This window comes from Muscardinus avellanarius, assembly GCF_963383645.1.
Source record: "Muscardinus avellanarius genome assembly, chromosome: 15".
Classification (NCBI taxonomy): Eukaryota; Metazoa; Chordata; class Mammalia; order Rodentia; family Gliridae; genus Muscardinus; species Muscardinus avellanarius.
Window position 1 is genome coordinate 85884314 of NC_137801.1, and position 16355 is coordinate 85900668.

Here is a 16355-nt window from a genome sequence, read left to right on the forward strand (position 1 = left end):
CTACTGCAGCGCCGTCCCTAAACACCGAGTCTGAAGAAAGTGTCCATGCAGTTACATCCCAGTATTACATTCTGGAGAGCTGAGGTGTGGATTATGTATCAGAATTGATTAAATACAATAATGGTGGTTTTAGGCTATACAGCTAGTAAAATGAAGACTGTAAAAACAGTAATTAATGTAAATGTCTATGTTTTCATTAAAAAACATCTCTCATACAGCTGTTGCCATTTTCTTCCAAATGGAACCAAGTTTTGGGATGGGAGTCTAGCTCAGGGGTAGCCTAGCATACAAGAGGTCCTGGGAATGAGCCCATTTCTGCAAAAACAAAAGTTTGCACTCACCCTTTTTATCTTTCTTGCTACTCTGTGCTGGCACCTTTAGTAACACTTCTAAAGAACAGCCATCTAAAGGAGGGCCAGTGATGACAAAGCGGTCGATGTTTTCCTGACATGATTGCATATTGTTAATCATCTTATTTTTATGTGCAGTTCTATTATTACATAATATCCAGCCAGCATGGTGGTGTACACCCACAGTCCCGGCATTCGGAAGACAGGACAATCGCTGGTCCATGGCCAGCATCAATAATATAGCAAGGCTCAGCTATTTAGTGAGACCTTGTTTCTAAGTAAAAAACGTCGGAGGTGTAGCGTAGAAGTAGAATGGGAGCCGGGCGTGGTGGCGCACGCTTGTCATCCCAGCATTTGGGAGGCTGAGACCTGGAGGATCGCGGTTCACAGATAGCCTCAGCTACTTAGGCCTCTGCAACTCAGTGAGACCTGGTTTCAAAAGAATAAAAAATAGGGCAGGGGGTGTAGAATGGGTTCAATCCCTATCACCACACACATATACCCACACACGCAAGTACATATGCTAGGTGTGACGGCACATGCGTGTAATCATAGTAACTGGGAGAAGGAGAAAGATCACAGGTTCAAATAATAGCAAGACTGTCTCAAAAAGAGCAGGGGCTGGGAGTACAACTCGGCATTCCTGGCTACAATTCCTAGTAACACACACACCCCATGCAAAAATTTTTTTTTAGAACTAGGGACCCAACCCAGGGCATTCTACCACCGAGCTACACTCCTAGCCCTATATTTTTGTTATTTTGAAACATGGTCTCAGTAAGTTGCAGAGGGCCTAAGTATTTGGGAGGCTGAGATGGGAGGATCACATGTTCACTGCCAACCTCAGCAGTTTAGGCCCTCTGCAGCTTAGTGAGACCATGTTTCAAAGAAAAAAAAATAAGGCTGTGATGTAGCTCAGGGGTAGAATGCCCCTGGGTTCAATCGACAGTACCACAAGAAATAAACATAATAGTTTAAAAAAGGATGGTACTCGGGTGTATTCATTTCGAGTCACCCCTCCATGAAACACTCCAGAGGTGTGTTTCTATTTTCTGTATTTCTCTTTGTAATAAACTTCTTTAAATCTTCAAAAAAAAAAAAAAAAAAAAGGATGGTACTCACATTCTAGGCACTGGACTTTATAGAGAATTCAGAACTCCTAGGGACTGAACCTGAAAACAAATTTTCTGAGCTCAGTAACATTTAAGAGTCTTAGGCATAAAAGTATTTATTCAGAGAATTTATTCCCAGGACGACCTAAACTTTGCCATTGGCACCAGTGGAGTCTGTCCCCACCCGCTCTGGCCTCACCAACTTTCTAGAACTCCTTCACAACAAAGGCGCTGCAGGAAGCCCAGCACCGCACAGGGGCGGGCGAGAGCCCAGGGCAGCCGGTCTCCTCCCTGCCTCCGCCAGCAAGAAGGGAAGAGCGCCTCTTGTGTTAACTCAGTGGTCTGCTCTGCACTGAGTACAAGCGAGTTACGTTAAAATTGGTGGGACAACTCACTTGGGCCTTGGAGGCTGCTTTTATCCAGAACCTGTTAAGAGAGCAGAGGGTTTAAGTTAATAGAAAGCAGTACAGAAGTAGTGCCTAAAGTTACACTTGAGTTTGCTAACTATTGATTCGGGAACTAAACAACATTAAAGCAAAGACTCGAGTTTGAATGTTAAACCAGGAAGCATGAATTTTAAAACTGAATACAGCCGGCTTTGCACACGCCTGTAATTCCAGTACTTGGGAGGCCGAGACACGGGGATCGCAGGTTTAAGGACAGCCTCAGCAAGTAGACGCTCAAAACTAAGGAGACCCTGTTTCCAAATAAGACAGGGCTGGAGCGTAGCTTGGAGATGCAACGCCCCTGGGTTCGATCCCCGGTAACACACATACACACCCCCACACGCAAAGCTGAACACCAACCACGGCCATCAGGATGAGAGGCATGGGGTGATCAACGCAAGCCAAAAACATGGGGACAACTGCTGGGAGCGTATCTACCTCCCACCACCGCGGGGCTTTGATCCCATCTCCTTGAAGCACAGTGGAGACCCCAAGTCCAGGCTCCTTTCTCCTCGGTGGCTACACAGGACACAAGGAAGACTGTCCTGCTGGGCCTAAGCAAGATGAGGACCGGCCAGGCAGGGCTTTTCAGGGTCACCCCATTTCCTAATAAGCACCAGGGACAGAGCTTTGCTAAAGGAACCATGTGGTCTCTGTTACTGTGTGTTACACCATAAAAGCTAGAATCCACTCAGCGCACCACCTCATCCCAAGGGAGCTTTCTGGGCTCCAAGAAAAACTCAAACTATTTCCCTGTAAGTAGAATAGAAATGGCAAGCACTTCTAATATGACAGGCAAGCTTTGCCTTGCAAGGTGATGTATTTTGTAACTCCATGCCATTTCTAAAGGAAGACTGGATTTACAACTGCCCGTTACCTTCTGGTTAAAACCTCAGCCCCAGGTAGGCGGCCAGAGGGCCCCTTCAGAGATAAAGCGCCTTCCACAGAGTAGGTGTTCCAATCAGAAAATCTAGATATATTTTGAATTAAGATCTAGTAAAAAGGCACATAAGGAATATTAATACCAACTCAGGTCAAAGAATTCACTGGGCCAATGAATCGCAAAAGTAATGGACAATGTCAATGGATGCAAAACCCCGACTCTCCCCATATTCAAAGACTGGCACACCACAGAGATTTGTAAGAGCGCCGCTGGGATTGCAGACATGTTGCTCAGATACAGTGCCTCTGAATACCCCTGTGAACGTATAAAACCCCAACCAGAAAATTACAATTTTTAATAAAAAAATCTGTGATGTTATTTTTATAGGTGGCAGTCTGTAGGGAGTAAAAATTAAGTCACAAAGGCAGGCTTTGTTAAATTCTCTAACACAATTGTCCCAATCTGTGCAAGATGAAGTGAGGAATTTCCCTGTGTCTGGGGTGATCCTGATGAATACACCACAAAACCATTCAGTTCCTTCGTTCAGACCATAGGTTCGCAGCCTGTACTAGTGAAGAGCCACAGCCCAGGAAGGAGAAAGGGCACGGCACAAGTAGGAAGGTAAACGGTGCAAGAGGGCTTCAGGAAGACGCACACGGTGTGGACCCTGTGTCCCAAGGAAAGAACTTAAAAGGTTGGAATACATACTGCTTCTCGTGTCTCTCAGGCATGAGAAGAGTATGTCCCCAATTAAACACCCTGGCATTCTGGTTTGCCAACACTCTGCAGAGTCTGATCAGCAGAAATCAATCCACTGGACCCTTCAAAGCCATGAGGATGTGGCGCCCGGTGGCCAGCTCCCGGCTGGGAACCGCGGGGTCCTGGCTGCGCTGCTGCCCTCGAGGGGCTCTGCACACAGACACGCTGGAGAGGCACCGTGTGAACGCACCAGGGACTCGGCTTTCACAATGTTGTTTATTCAGTTACTCCGAGGGCAGAATCAATAGAGGGGATCACAAACATTATTTTGACTGGCTCACAAGCCTGATCAGTAAAACCTGAGAAACAGGAACTGTTACACAAGTTGCAGCGAGCACACTCCTGGAGGTCACTGACATGATAGCACTGGGAGGAAGATGAACGCACAGGTGTTAACACTCAGCACAGGACCTGCAACCTCGCGCCTAGACAGTCCGGGCCTTGCTAACCCTCCTCATAGCACTGCCGGTTCCTCTACACGACACACGACATTACCCGACTCCCTGGGCCTTACTCTTGCTGCACGTGAGTGGTTCCTATTCCTACGGCGCTGGCGTAGGCGGTCAGGATCTCCACTATCTGCTTGGTTTCTAGGGTCACTCGGGCTTCCTTCAGCCAGTCCTGGGCCACGCGCCTCGACTCCCCTTTCAGCTGATTGACAAACTTGGCTGCCAGCTCCAGGTCACCGTGCTCAATGCAGTAGGAGGCATATGACAATAACTTAAACGTGTTTATATCCTCAGGGTAGAGCACTGCTGGCGGCTTCAGTTGCTTAGGCGGGAAAAGGAGCAGGGACTGCAAGTAAGAGAGGAAGTACTGGTACAGGCTATTTCTGGTTTCGTCAATCATGGCTACCCTCCGGGCTAGCTTCTGAACAGTGTAGAATCGGGCCCTCAGGGTCTCTTCACTGTACACCCCCCGGGTCAGGGACTCTGGAGGGATAGCTGCAGTCAGAGCTTGGGCGAATTCGTTATCGGAACAGTGGACTCTGATGGCCTCCACCGCACTCGCCAGCGGCACGGTCGGCCCTTCCGCGGACGAGGTCTTCATGCTGTACTTCAACGCCTCCACCGACAGCCAGAGCTGGTGGGCTTTTCTGGCCTCTTCTTCGGCAACTGCATGACCTACGAAGGAAAAAGGCAAAGAAAAGCACTCGTCTCTACCTGGCTCCTGGAGCACAGAACCGACCACATTCAACAAGTCAAGCCCCGTGGGACGCGACGCCAGACAGCGCCGCTGCCAGCGCCCAACGCTGACTTCTGGCGGGTTTTTTCCCAGCTGCCTCTTCACACGAGGCGAGAAGAAACAAGAATTTCATGAGGACCTGTTTCTACTGGAGTCATGGAGAAGACTGGGAGGACGCGTGTGGAAAAGCACAACTACGTCCCTGTTCCCTCTTCCTGCGACACACAAGACATGCATGGTTACACAGAAACCGTTAATTCACCATTGCAGGACGTACAATTCACATGTTCAAATTCGGCTAAGATTCAAATATAAGGCCACCAGAAACCTATTTCCAAAAAATGGAAGCCTTCCCAACTATAATACTGGCTACTGGAGAGGCTGAGGTAGAAGGACCCCAAGTCTGAAGCCAGACTAGGCGACACAGTGAGATCCTGTCTCAAGACAGAAAGGACTGGGCTGATATAGCTCAGCCAATCCCAAAGACTGAAATCTCGACATGACCTGAGTAGTGTGCTTATGCTGTTATAGGACAAAGTAGGATTCTGTAACACCCAGCACTCATTCCAAGGTGTCCCTCTCAGTGTGGCACACTGGCTCAGCATGACTCCTCTGTCTGGAGGCGTTCAGCACATCACCTCCGGCTTGTCCTCCCAGGCGCGGCAAGGGGAAGACATGGCCACACTGGCTTCACCTCCACCCAGGGCACAGGGACCCAGCATGTGGGTGAGGTGCCCTAAGAATGGGGATCGCATGTATCTCACACAAGTTTAAATGTAACCCCCCCTTCTTATTTTTCAGTTTCCCCTTGCAGCCTCTTAGGCTTGTCACATCTGGGTCAGCGTTCCTAGAGTGGACACAGCGCAGGACAGCTGCTTCAGCATCTGAACGAGCTGGCACAGATCCACTGTCCTTTTAGCAGTCTCTGAAGCAGCCACCGGGGAGACGGGAGGGTAGGAGACGCGCTCACTCTGGACAGCCTGCTCGATCCCCCGCAGTCTGGCATAGGCAGTGTTTATGTCCAGAGTAAAGTTGTCCACTTGCTCTTGACTGAGGCGGCGGAATTCTAACTCTTGTTCAGAGAGCTTCTCAGACAGGTCCTGAAACCAAACACAAATAGTGCACGGAAAACTGAGGCTGCTTCCCTGCCTGTCACTCAACTGCGTTCCAGCAACGGCGACCTCCTAGAGCAAAAGGGCTGACACCTCTTCAAACGGCTGCTGTAAAACTCCCACATTATGACGGGCGTTGGCGCAAACATGCTTATAATCCCCGCACTTGGGAGGCTGAGACAGGAGGATCGCACAGGTTCGAAGCCAGCCTCAGCTACTTAGTGAGGCTCTCAGCAACTTAGTGAGACCCTGTTTCCAAATAAAAAAATATAAAATAGGTCTGGGAGGCCGGGCGTGATGGCACACACTTGTAATCCCTGCACTTGGGAGGCGGAGACAGGAGGATCGCGCAGCTTCGAAGCCAGCCTCACTGGCTTAAGAGACCCTGTTTCCAAATAAAAATATAAAATAGGTCTGGGAGTGTAGCCTGGAGAAGGGTTTCCAGGAGCCCCAGTAACACCAAAAAAAAATTTAAAAAATAAAATAATAATAATAATAATAATAATAATAATAATAATAATAAGTCTGGGAGTATAGCCTGGAGGTAGAAAAGCCCCCAGGTTCCACATCAGTACCACACACACACAAAAACCTCCCACATTATGTGTATGGTTTCAAATTTTTGAGTCATATTTGATATATAACTCTCTACAAATTTTCTGATGGGACCTGAGAGGAAGCCTAGGAGGGGACAGGAAGCTATTAAAGAGACAAACTGAACTTTAGAAAGCAAGTTACTGGCTTCTCGGCTGCCGTGCTCAACTCACGGTGCGGTTTTGAGATTTGAAGGAACACGGGTCTGATACTTCAAAGAATCCACGGAGCTTTTAGGTGGATCAGGTGCGTGTGGCCACGAAGCAGAACAGACGCCTAGGCTGACTCTGCCCGTTTCATGTGGGAGCAGGGTGAATTCTGAGACAGTTCCAATTACACATATATATGTGAATTCTGTGCCTCTACCCGCGAGCTGAGTTGGGCCTTTCGAGAATTAGATTTCATTAGTTAACATATGGAGACAGAACTGCAGGTTCAAACCAGCCTCAGCAACTTAGTGAGGGTGTAGCTCAGAGAGAGACTGTCTGCAGGTTTAATCCCCAGTACCACAATAAGCAAACAAAAACTAAAAAAATAGTTTTTCTGTCAATCAACCCTAGTCTGAAACTTGACACAGTATTACTACCAAGGATCAAGTCTTAAATCTTGGTTTATAACAATCTAAAAGATGATCAAAGCTAATTCTTTCAGGTCCGTTTGCTAACAATCCTGTTTAGCTATACTAAGCTATTTTACAGCTATCCTAAGAAAAATGTACAACTTACAAAGTTACAAATTGACAAAGGTCATTGCAAAACTTCATTTTTTGAATATTCTAAAGATGACACCCTCCTTTATGGTATACTATTTAATACCAAGGCACATGTAAGGCAATGCTGGACTTAATTCTGTCCAAGATTAACCTCTTGCACACTGCTTTAGTGATTTGATCCTTCCGACAGAAAACAAATCAACTGATGAACTATTTCTAAGAGACCAGGGAGGGCGTTGATTGCAAAGGGGTAGGAAAACATTCGCTGTCTTTTTCTTCCTTGTTTTTAGTGATTTCTCGTCTTGTTCTACACCCGTCTACATCTTAATTTTGGTGATTGCTAGACTATGCACTTGTCACTTACCACACTTAAGAGGGTGGATTTTAAAAAATATACATTCATCCTTCAATAAACAGAGAGCTGTTGTATTATAATATAATAACTAGATTATCTGGGCATGGTGGTGCATGCCATAATCCCAGGATTTGGGAGGCTGAGCAAGGAGGATTATAGATTCACAGCTAGCCTCAGGAATTTAGGAAGAGCCTCAAGGAACTTACTGAGACTTTGCTTCAAACTAAATAAGTAAAGGAGCTGAGGATGCAGCTCAGAAGAACGTCCCTAGGTTCAATCCCCATTAGTCAAAAAAAAAAAAGTACCAGGTCTGGTGGCACACACCTGCAAATCCAGTACCCAGATAGGAGGATTGCAGGTTCAAGACCAGCCTCAGCAACGTCACAAGACTCTCAGCAATGTAGAGAGACCCTGTTTCAAAACAAAAAACCAAAAAAGGAGGTAGGTGTGCGGCAGGGAGGTAGAATGCCCCAAAGGGCCAAGGGCTGGGGCACCGCCCAGCACAGAGCGCTGGAGGAGCACACGCAGGCTCTGGTTTGATCCTCAGCACCACTGCAAAGATGCCCGTTAGTAAGAGGGTGGAGGGTGTGCAGGAGACGAGGAGGTGTGCTGGGTCCCCACCTGCTCAAATTCGTACTTCAGTTCCTGTTCTTGCACCTTCAGGACGTCTCGTAAGTGGTCAGTGTGGGCGGCCGCCTGCCGGCGGAGCTGGGTTCGCATCTCGTTCTCCATGGCGTCTCTGACTTCCTCCACCTGTGGACATGAACATGGCAGAGATCACATCTCCATTCTCCACACTCTCTTAGCAAAGGGACAGAGCAGGAGCCAGTAACATGGCGGCACGTCCGACACACACCAGGCATGTGTGTATGACCGCGCGTGTGAGTGCGTGTGTGGTGCGGGGCAGAACCCAGGGGCATCCTACCACTTGGAAATAAGGTCTCACTAAGTTGCCCAGCATAGCTGGCCTGTCTCAGTCTCCCCGCACTGGTATTACAGGAGTATGCTGCCATGCCCAGCTATTCTGTCTTCTTTCTATTTTTTTTCTTTTTTTGTGTGTGTGTGTAGTAATGGGGGTGGAACCCAGTGGCTTTTCTACCTCTGGGCTATACTCCCAGACCTATTTATACTTTATTTGGAAACAGGGTCTCACTAAGTTGCTGAGAGCCTCACTAAGTAGCTGAGGCTGGCCTCGAACCTTTGTGATCCTGTCTCAGCCTCCCAAGTGCAGGGATTACAAGTATGCGCCACCATGCCTGGCTTCATTCTATTTCTTAGAGGTATCAGAAAGCTGAACGTTGACACCAACTCAAAAAAGTCCACATAGCTGTGGAAAAAAATCAGATCTGGAAAAAGGGTCTCTGGCCCCCAAACATGTGCTTCCTCAGCATTCCCAAAAGGCCTCCCAAATGCAGTAAGTGCTGTCATTTCCTGAATCACACGCTCCCCTGGAAAGTAGTTAATTCCAGCATGCAGAGAAAAAGAACTATATAGACTGGGGATCGAGCTGAGCTTCACCACAAACATCTTTGTGAACTCAGGGAAATTTTTCTCAACCATGAATAATGAATAATGACTACTTTGAAGAATCATTAAGATGATTAGTAAATATCTGGCGCTTACTGAAGTTTCCTCTAAGCAAAGAAAAATGCTCTGAAAGGCGCACGCGCACGTGTATGTGTGTGTATTTGAGATTAAGGATTGAACTTGGGGTCATTCTACCTCTGAGCATATAGCATTTTTTATTTTAAAACGGTCTAAGTTGTAGAGGGCATCACTGAGTTGCTAAGGCTGGCCTTGAACCTGCAACTGTCCTGCCTCATCTTCGCAAGTACAGGGATTACAGGCATGTGCCACCATGCCTAGATGAAAAAGTTTATTTTAAAATGTATTTAAAGCCGAGCGTGGTGGCGCACACTTGTAATCCCCGCGCTTGGGAGGCGGAGACAGGAGGATCGTGCAGGTTCGAAGCCAGCCATTCTGGCTTAAGAGACTCTGTTTCCAAGTAAAAAATAATATAAAAATAGGTCTGGGAGTGTAGCCCTAAATTAGAAGGGCTTCCAGGAACCCCAGAACCACAAAAAATTTAAAAAAATATATAAGAAAAATAAAATGTATTTAAGCCGGGCGTGGTGGCACATGCTTGTAATCCCCGCGCTTGGGAGGCGGAGACAGGAGGATCGCGCTGGTTCGGAGCCAGCCTCGCTAGCTTAAGAGACTCTCTTTCCACATAAAAATGTTAAAAAATAGGTCTGGGAGTGTAGCCCGTGGGAGTGTATCCCGGAGGTAGAAGGGCTTCCAGGAACCCCAGTACCACCAAAAAAAATTAAAAATTAAAAATTAAATGTATTTAAGCCAGGAATGTTGCCACACATTTGTAATCCCAATTCTTGGGAGGTTGAGATGAGGACTGCAGGCTCCAGGCCAACCTCAACAACTTAATGAGGTTCTCTGCAACTTAGTGAGATCTTGTTCCATAAAATAAGAGCCAGAGGTGGTGGCTCACACTTGTAATCCCAGTATTTTGGAGGGTGAGAAAGAAGGATTTCAGGTTTGCAACCAGCCAGCCTCAGCCACTTAGTGTGACTTTGAACTCAGAGCTCATTTTTCTCAGAAGCTCAGTCAGTGCCCAGCGGGGCCCTCGGCATGCCTGGATGCAATGGTGCTCAGGGTACATGGACTTTAGAGCTGGGCTGTAGCTTCAGTGGTAGAATGCTTGCCTACCAACGACAAGATCCTGGGTTTAATCCCCAGCATTGAAAAAGGAATTTTTAATTTTATATTAAATGGGGAAGTTAGAGGAGGATTTTCAGCAGTATAGTATCTGATTGGACCAGCTTTCACAGGATCATTTAGGTATGTAAATAGATATGAAATATGGGTATCAACACAGGAAAACCTGCTAGATGGTAATTTGAACTAAGGCGGTAGTCATGAACAAGCCAAAGCAGACAGGCTTGGAATTCGCTTTGGATAAAGAACTGGTAGAATCTGCAGTGGACTGAATGAGAAGGTGAGGACTACCCAGGCCTGATTCTGGCCTGAACGTGGGGTAGATGGTGGCTTACTTATAGAGAAGCAAGTTGAAGGATGGGCAAGAGATCAGAGAATCCAGAAGTCTGTTTTGGAGCTGGCATGGTGGCACGCACCTATAATCCTAGTACTTGGGAGGCTGAGAGGGTTACAAGTTCTAGGCCAGTGCCATAAATTGTAAGACCCTGTTTCAAAATCAAAGTGGCCAGGCGTGGTGGTGTGTGCTTGGAATCCCGGTACTTGGGAGGCTGAGACAGAAGGATCGCAGGTTCCAACCAGTCTTAGCAATTTGGTGAGGCCCTCCAAAACTTGGTGAGATCCTGTTTCAAGTAAAAATGAAACAGGACTAGGGGTGTAGCTTGAATGTAGAATGCCCCCGGATTCAATTCCCAGTGACACCAAAGAAATGAATGAATACCCAAAATGAAAATGGCCGAGATGTCAGTGGTAGAATGCTATCCCTAGTGTGTCTCTGTCTGTCTGTCTGTCTGTCTGTCTGTCTGTCTGTCTCTCTCTCTCTCTCTCTCTCTCTCTCACACACACACACACACACACACACACACACACACACACAGCAGATGGAATAATTTCCTCATTTTCTGACCACCAACCACTTGCTTCAGGGACGTAGCTCCCTTGAAGAATTGGATGGTCCTGGCTCATCCAGCCGCGGGTTACTTGCTACCTGTACACATCTGCCCAGCACAGAGAGACTCTGGAGAAGCCCCACTGCGCCCTGCGGAGCCTGGCAGGAGGCATCGCAGGCACCGCTCTCGCCGCCACACTGAGCACGAGGCAGGGCTCGCATCCCTACCTTTCTGTCCTGCTCAGCCTGCACTTCGCTTTGGTGATGTTCTAAGGCTTTGGCCACTGCAGAGTCAAACGCCCGCTTCTCCTCCAGCTTTTGCTTCTCCAAGGCTACGGCGATGTGCTGCTTCTCTGCAGCTTTCTGCTGTGCGAGCTCTCTGTTGAGCTGATCGATCCGACGATGGGCGTGAGCAATCAAGGAGTTCAGGTCGTCGGTGGACAGCTTGTCAGCTAAACAGAACCACATCAAAGAGTTAATGATTCCACCAAAACCATGCTTTGTCACAGCTGCCTCATTTGATTGCAAGTTTATAGCTATAAGAGCAAAGAGTAACAAGAGGAAAAAGATCAAATCCCCAGTTCATTCAGAGACTGACAGCTAATGTCCAATACCAAGGTGCTATCAATCCCAAGCCAAGTTTACAGGTGGGTCTCGAAGTATCATAAGATTAGTTCTTTTCCAGAAATCCAAATACTTCTTCAAATCTGAACAAATTAACATTTGGCTAATTTACTATAGTTTTGCTCTAAAGATAAAGCTTACACATTCATTTCTATATTTCTTTTCTTTTTTTGGAGGGTGGGGGGTACTGGGGATTGAACCCAGAAGCGTTCTACCTCTGAGCTATGGCCTCAGCCCGGTTTTTAAATTTCTCCTGTGGAGACAGGGCCTCACTAAGTTGCGGAGGCCGACTATAAACCTGTCATTCTCCTGTCTCAGCCTCGCAAGTACAGAGATTATAAGCATGCACCACCACACCTGGTTTACAATTCCTTTTCATACTTAACTGTGATTAGTCATAACAGGCATCAGGTTAAAGATTGTTTTCTGCTAAAAATTAAAATTCTCTTGACTTTTCCCTAAGAGTTTTGTTCCTTTTCTTAAACACTACTTCTAGGATAATAATCTGTAACCACAGCTGTCCCCCAGAGTCACTCGTGGAGCTTTTTAAAGTATTCACGCCTAAGCTGGGTGTGGTGGCGCATGCCTGTAATCCCCGAGCTAGGGAGGCTGAGACAGGAGGATCCCACAGGTTCGAAGCCAGCCTCAGCTACTTAGAGAGATTCTCAGTAACTTAATGAGACCCTGTTTCCAAATAAAATATAAAATCGGTCTGAGAGTATAGCCCAGAGGCAGAACAGTCCCTGGGTTCCACCCCAAGTACCACAAAAATAAATAAATAAATAAATATTCATGCCTAAAGATTCTCATTTAGGCTTAAACCCAAGAATGCTTTGTTCCTAACTTCACCCTCCAATACATACCTAAGTTTAAGGAATAAGACTCCAAAGGCAAAATACAAAATGTAAGGAAGTCTATGTGATAAAAGACCCAATTCCTCAATTATTAAATTGAAAAGCAATAAATAAAAGATTTGGTAAATTCAATGTCTATAACTACTTTGCATATTAAGTAAAACCATAACAAGGCATTAAAATCATTATGTAAAAAACTGAGGATAAAGCCAGTGTGGTGGTGCACGCTTGCAATCCTAGCACTTGGGAGGCTGAGAGAGGAGGATTGTGTAGGTTCGAAGCCAGCCTCAGCTACTTACAGAGACCCTATTTCCAAAAAATATATAAAATAGGTTGGGGGTATAGCCTATAGGTAGAGGGCCCCTGGGTTCTATCCCCAGCATCCCCCCCAAAAAAAAGATATATAAACAAGGATTTGATGTTAGTAAGATTTAAGCTATAAAAATGGTATAGTAGCTGGGCGTGGTGGCGCACACTTGTAATCCCAGCATTCGGGAGGCTGAGACTGGAGGATCACGGTTCGCGGACAGCCTCAGCTACTTAGCGAGGCCTCTGCAACTCAGTGAGACCCGGTTTCAAAATAAAGAATAAAAAGTAGGGAAGGGGCTGTAGCTCGGAGGTAGAATGCCCCTGGGTTCCATCCCCAGACCCACAAAAAAATAAATAAATAAATAAATAAATAAATAATAAATTAAAAAATGGTATAGTGACAGTGGTTTTTAAGAACATACTGAATGCCTTTACAAGTGAAAGAATGGTGTCTGGGGTCTGCTTCAACATAGCTGGGCAGAATATAAGGAGGTAAGAGCAGCCGGCCAGGGGTGAAGAGCTCCCAGAGTCGGCTGACAGGCCACGTGAGTCCAGTAGAGTTCCCTACCAGCTTCTAATGCTGGAAACTCTCCAACCTTAACAGAAAACCACACATACACACTTCACACACCTTCAGGTTTCCAATCACTTGAAATAAGCTTGTTCCCAAGAAAACATGGATGCCAAATATATCCAATTCAGACTTATCAAATGTACTATGATTCTGTTTAATATCTGGATAACTTAGCATAAGAATCATAGGCAAAAGGCTTTAGTGTTTTAAGACTCAAAACAAATACCTTAAACATAATATACACATAATTACTCACCTAGGTCAGAAAAACCTACAAAGAAAAAGAAGAACAGTTTAAAAAAGAGAATGCACAAACTCTGCTTACTGATTATTAAACAGGATACCCAAGAAGAAACAAGGAACCAAAACCTTACGGCAGGAATGTATTTTAATACTGAAGAACAAAATAACAGCTTATTTCCTAAAACTAAAAAGGATTATAAACAAACTATATCAAAATAATTTATATCATTCTGGTAAACAAGAGAATCACTGATAGGAAAAGTGTAATTGTTCCAAGCAACAGCAATGTGTTACTACTGTCACATGTGTAATTTTTGTATTAAAATACCCTCCTCCCCCCCTCCTCCCCCACCCCTCCCCCTCCCCCTCCTCCTCCTCCTCCTCCTGTCACTCCTCTCGGCAACAGGCCACAGGGCATCCCCACTGCCAATGCAGACCTGGCAGGCAGAGAACAGTGTGGCCAGCTGAAGACAAGTCCTGGCTCTACCTTCTATCTTGGGCAAATGACTTACCCTCCGTATGTCTTAGTTTTCCCATCTACATAAAGGGAATTAACAATAATGTTTCCTGTGATCATTAGTTAGTACATATGAAGTATTTAGTACACGGGGCCCAGGCACAGAACACTGCTGAACGTCTGCTGCTACTCTCTGCTTGGCACAGTGCCCCATTATGAAGAACACAGGAAGAGTATTGGGAATAAGGAATTCTACCAAGACGTTTATAACTTAGGAAAATAAGAATAGTAAGACCAAAATAATTCCTAACACAATCCAGTACTAATGAGTTTGGTATAGAACTTCAAAGATGCGGGCTGGGGTAATCATGAAGTCAGTCACTATCTCTAGGGGTACACAAAAACCACTCACTGGCTCCGGGGAAGAAAGCAGATTGGCTATAAGCGGGGGTAAAACTTCACCAAATGCCATTTGCTTCCAACATTGGTATAATAATTCTCATTTAAACTAATTAAAAAATTAAGTAGAGGTTCTTTGCAAAATAAATAATGCAGAGACGACAGGGCCTCCCACTTTGTACCTGACACAGTTCTTAAGCACAGGGTTCTCAGCCTGGGCAGTACCACATTCCGGGCAGACACGTCCTTGCTGCAGGAGGATGCCAAGCAGCGTCGACGGCCTTCCTACGCGCTAGGCACTAGTAAGGCCCAGCTCAGGCTCCAGGCACACCATGAGAGTCCTCTCCAGATGCTGCTCCCTGTCCTCGGGGGCAGAAGTGCCTGGCTGAGAAGTGCTGCGCCAGCGTTTACTAGACCGCCCTGCGGGGACACTGCTGCACCCGTAAAGCTCCCTGCAGCCTGAGCTTTTGCAAGTGGACAGCAAGTGGCTCCCTCCCACGCACTGGGATTACAGCATCCACCGCCACGCCCAGCTACACGCAACGTTTTGACAGAATCGAGTTTACACCGTCACTCACTTGGATTTTACGCTTTGTAAAATTTGCACCAAATGAGATCTGCCAAGGGCAGGTGGAGCAGAGGAGCAGACTTGAAGCAGTTTAGATGAACTGAGAGATTACTGGAAAGGAAGATGCAATACTTCGGCAGTACTTACTCATCCCCTTCCACCCAGGGAGGACCTCTGGGGTAATACTGTCCAGCTCTCGCCTGAAGTCATCCCGGGCTTGGACCACCAGCTCGTGATACTGAGATACCACCTTAGCTTCAGACTGAGCTGCTTGGACCTAAGCAAACACAGGAGTATGTGGTGAAAATGAAGAGAATGTATTCCAAGATACAGAAATACAACTCTGTCTGGTTTGGAAAATGTAAACAACATATACATCTCTGAAACTCAGAAAAAAGAACATAAGCCTTGACTTTGTTTCCTTCCAATTTCTGGTCGAATGCCACGGACAGCCCTTCCCATCTCACTCTGCCCCGCAGCCCCATTCTCCAGGTCCCAAAACTACCCATCCAGACCACCACATGCAGCCGGATCTGCTTCAAGATGGGCACTTTCATCAGCAGCAATAACTTGTCACCAAAATGATACTTTATGATACCAAAAGTATCAACAATACAGAACACTCTACTTGTTATTCAAGTTAAGTTTCTAAAATTAGAACAACACCTATAAAAAAGAAATAAAGAAATGGAATAAATAATAAATACTATAATGGAACTAATAACAGAACTAAACTGGCACAGTGGTGTATGCCTGTAATCCCAGCTACTAAGAAGGCTGAGGCAGGAGGATCAGAAGTTTAAGACCAGCTTTAGCTGCGTGGCATAACTCTTGTCTCAAAACAACTAATATTCTTCACAGGGAAAACGAGGACAAAATTTTATTTTCCTGAATTCTAAAAATCCTTTGACTAAAGCTGGGTATGGCAGCCCACGCTTGTAATCACAGAATTTAGGAGGCTGAGAGAAGATCGCAGGTTCAAGGCCAGCCTCGGCTACTTAGTGGGGCCCTCTGCAACTTAATGAAACCGTGTTCCAAAAAATAAATAAAGTCAGATGTGGTGGCACAGGCTTGTAATCCCACACTTGGGAGGCTGAGACAGGAGGATCACAGTTTGCGGACTGCCTCGGCTACTTAGTGAGGCCCTTGCCACAGTGAGACCCTGTTTCAAAATAAAGAATAAAAAACAGGGCTGGGGTG

At 46.2% G+C, this 16355-nt stretch overlaps 1 protein-coding gene across 19 annotated transcripts in view; it reads right to left on the reverse strand.

Annotated features, from left to right (window-relative positions):
• Positions 1 to 4060: 4060 nt before the first annotated feature.
• The window catches only part of IMMT (inner membrane mitochondrial protein), a gene marked incomplete at both ends in the record, with an annotated part of 35659 nt that continues 23364 nt past the window's right edge, over positions 4061 to 16355 (reverse strand). For 15 of the 19 annotated variants that reach the window (XM_080711969.1, XM_080711982.1, XM_080711976.1 and 12 more), the window contains 5 exons: positions 4061 to 4674; positions 5706 to 5835; positions 8130 to 8261; positions 11356 to 11579; positions 15288 to 15432. In XM_080711969.1, the coding sequence (XP_080568095.1) occupies positions 4061 to 4674; positions 5706 to 5835; positions 8130 to 8261; positions 11356 to 11579; positions 15288 to 15432 (1245 nt within the window). The remainder of the gene's footprint in view (positions 4675 to 5705; positions 5836 to 8129; positions 8262 to 11355; positions 11580 to 15287; positions 15433 to 16355) is intronic. The other 4 variants (XM_080711975.1, XM_080711970.1, XM_080711973.1 and 1 more) reach the window with 1 other exon arrangement.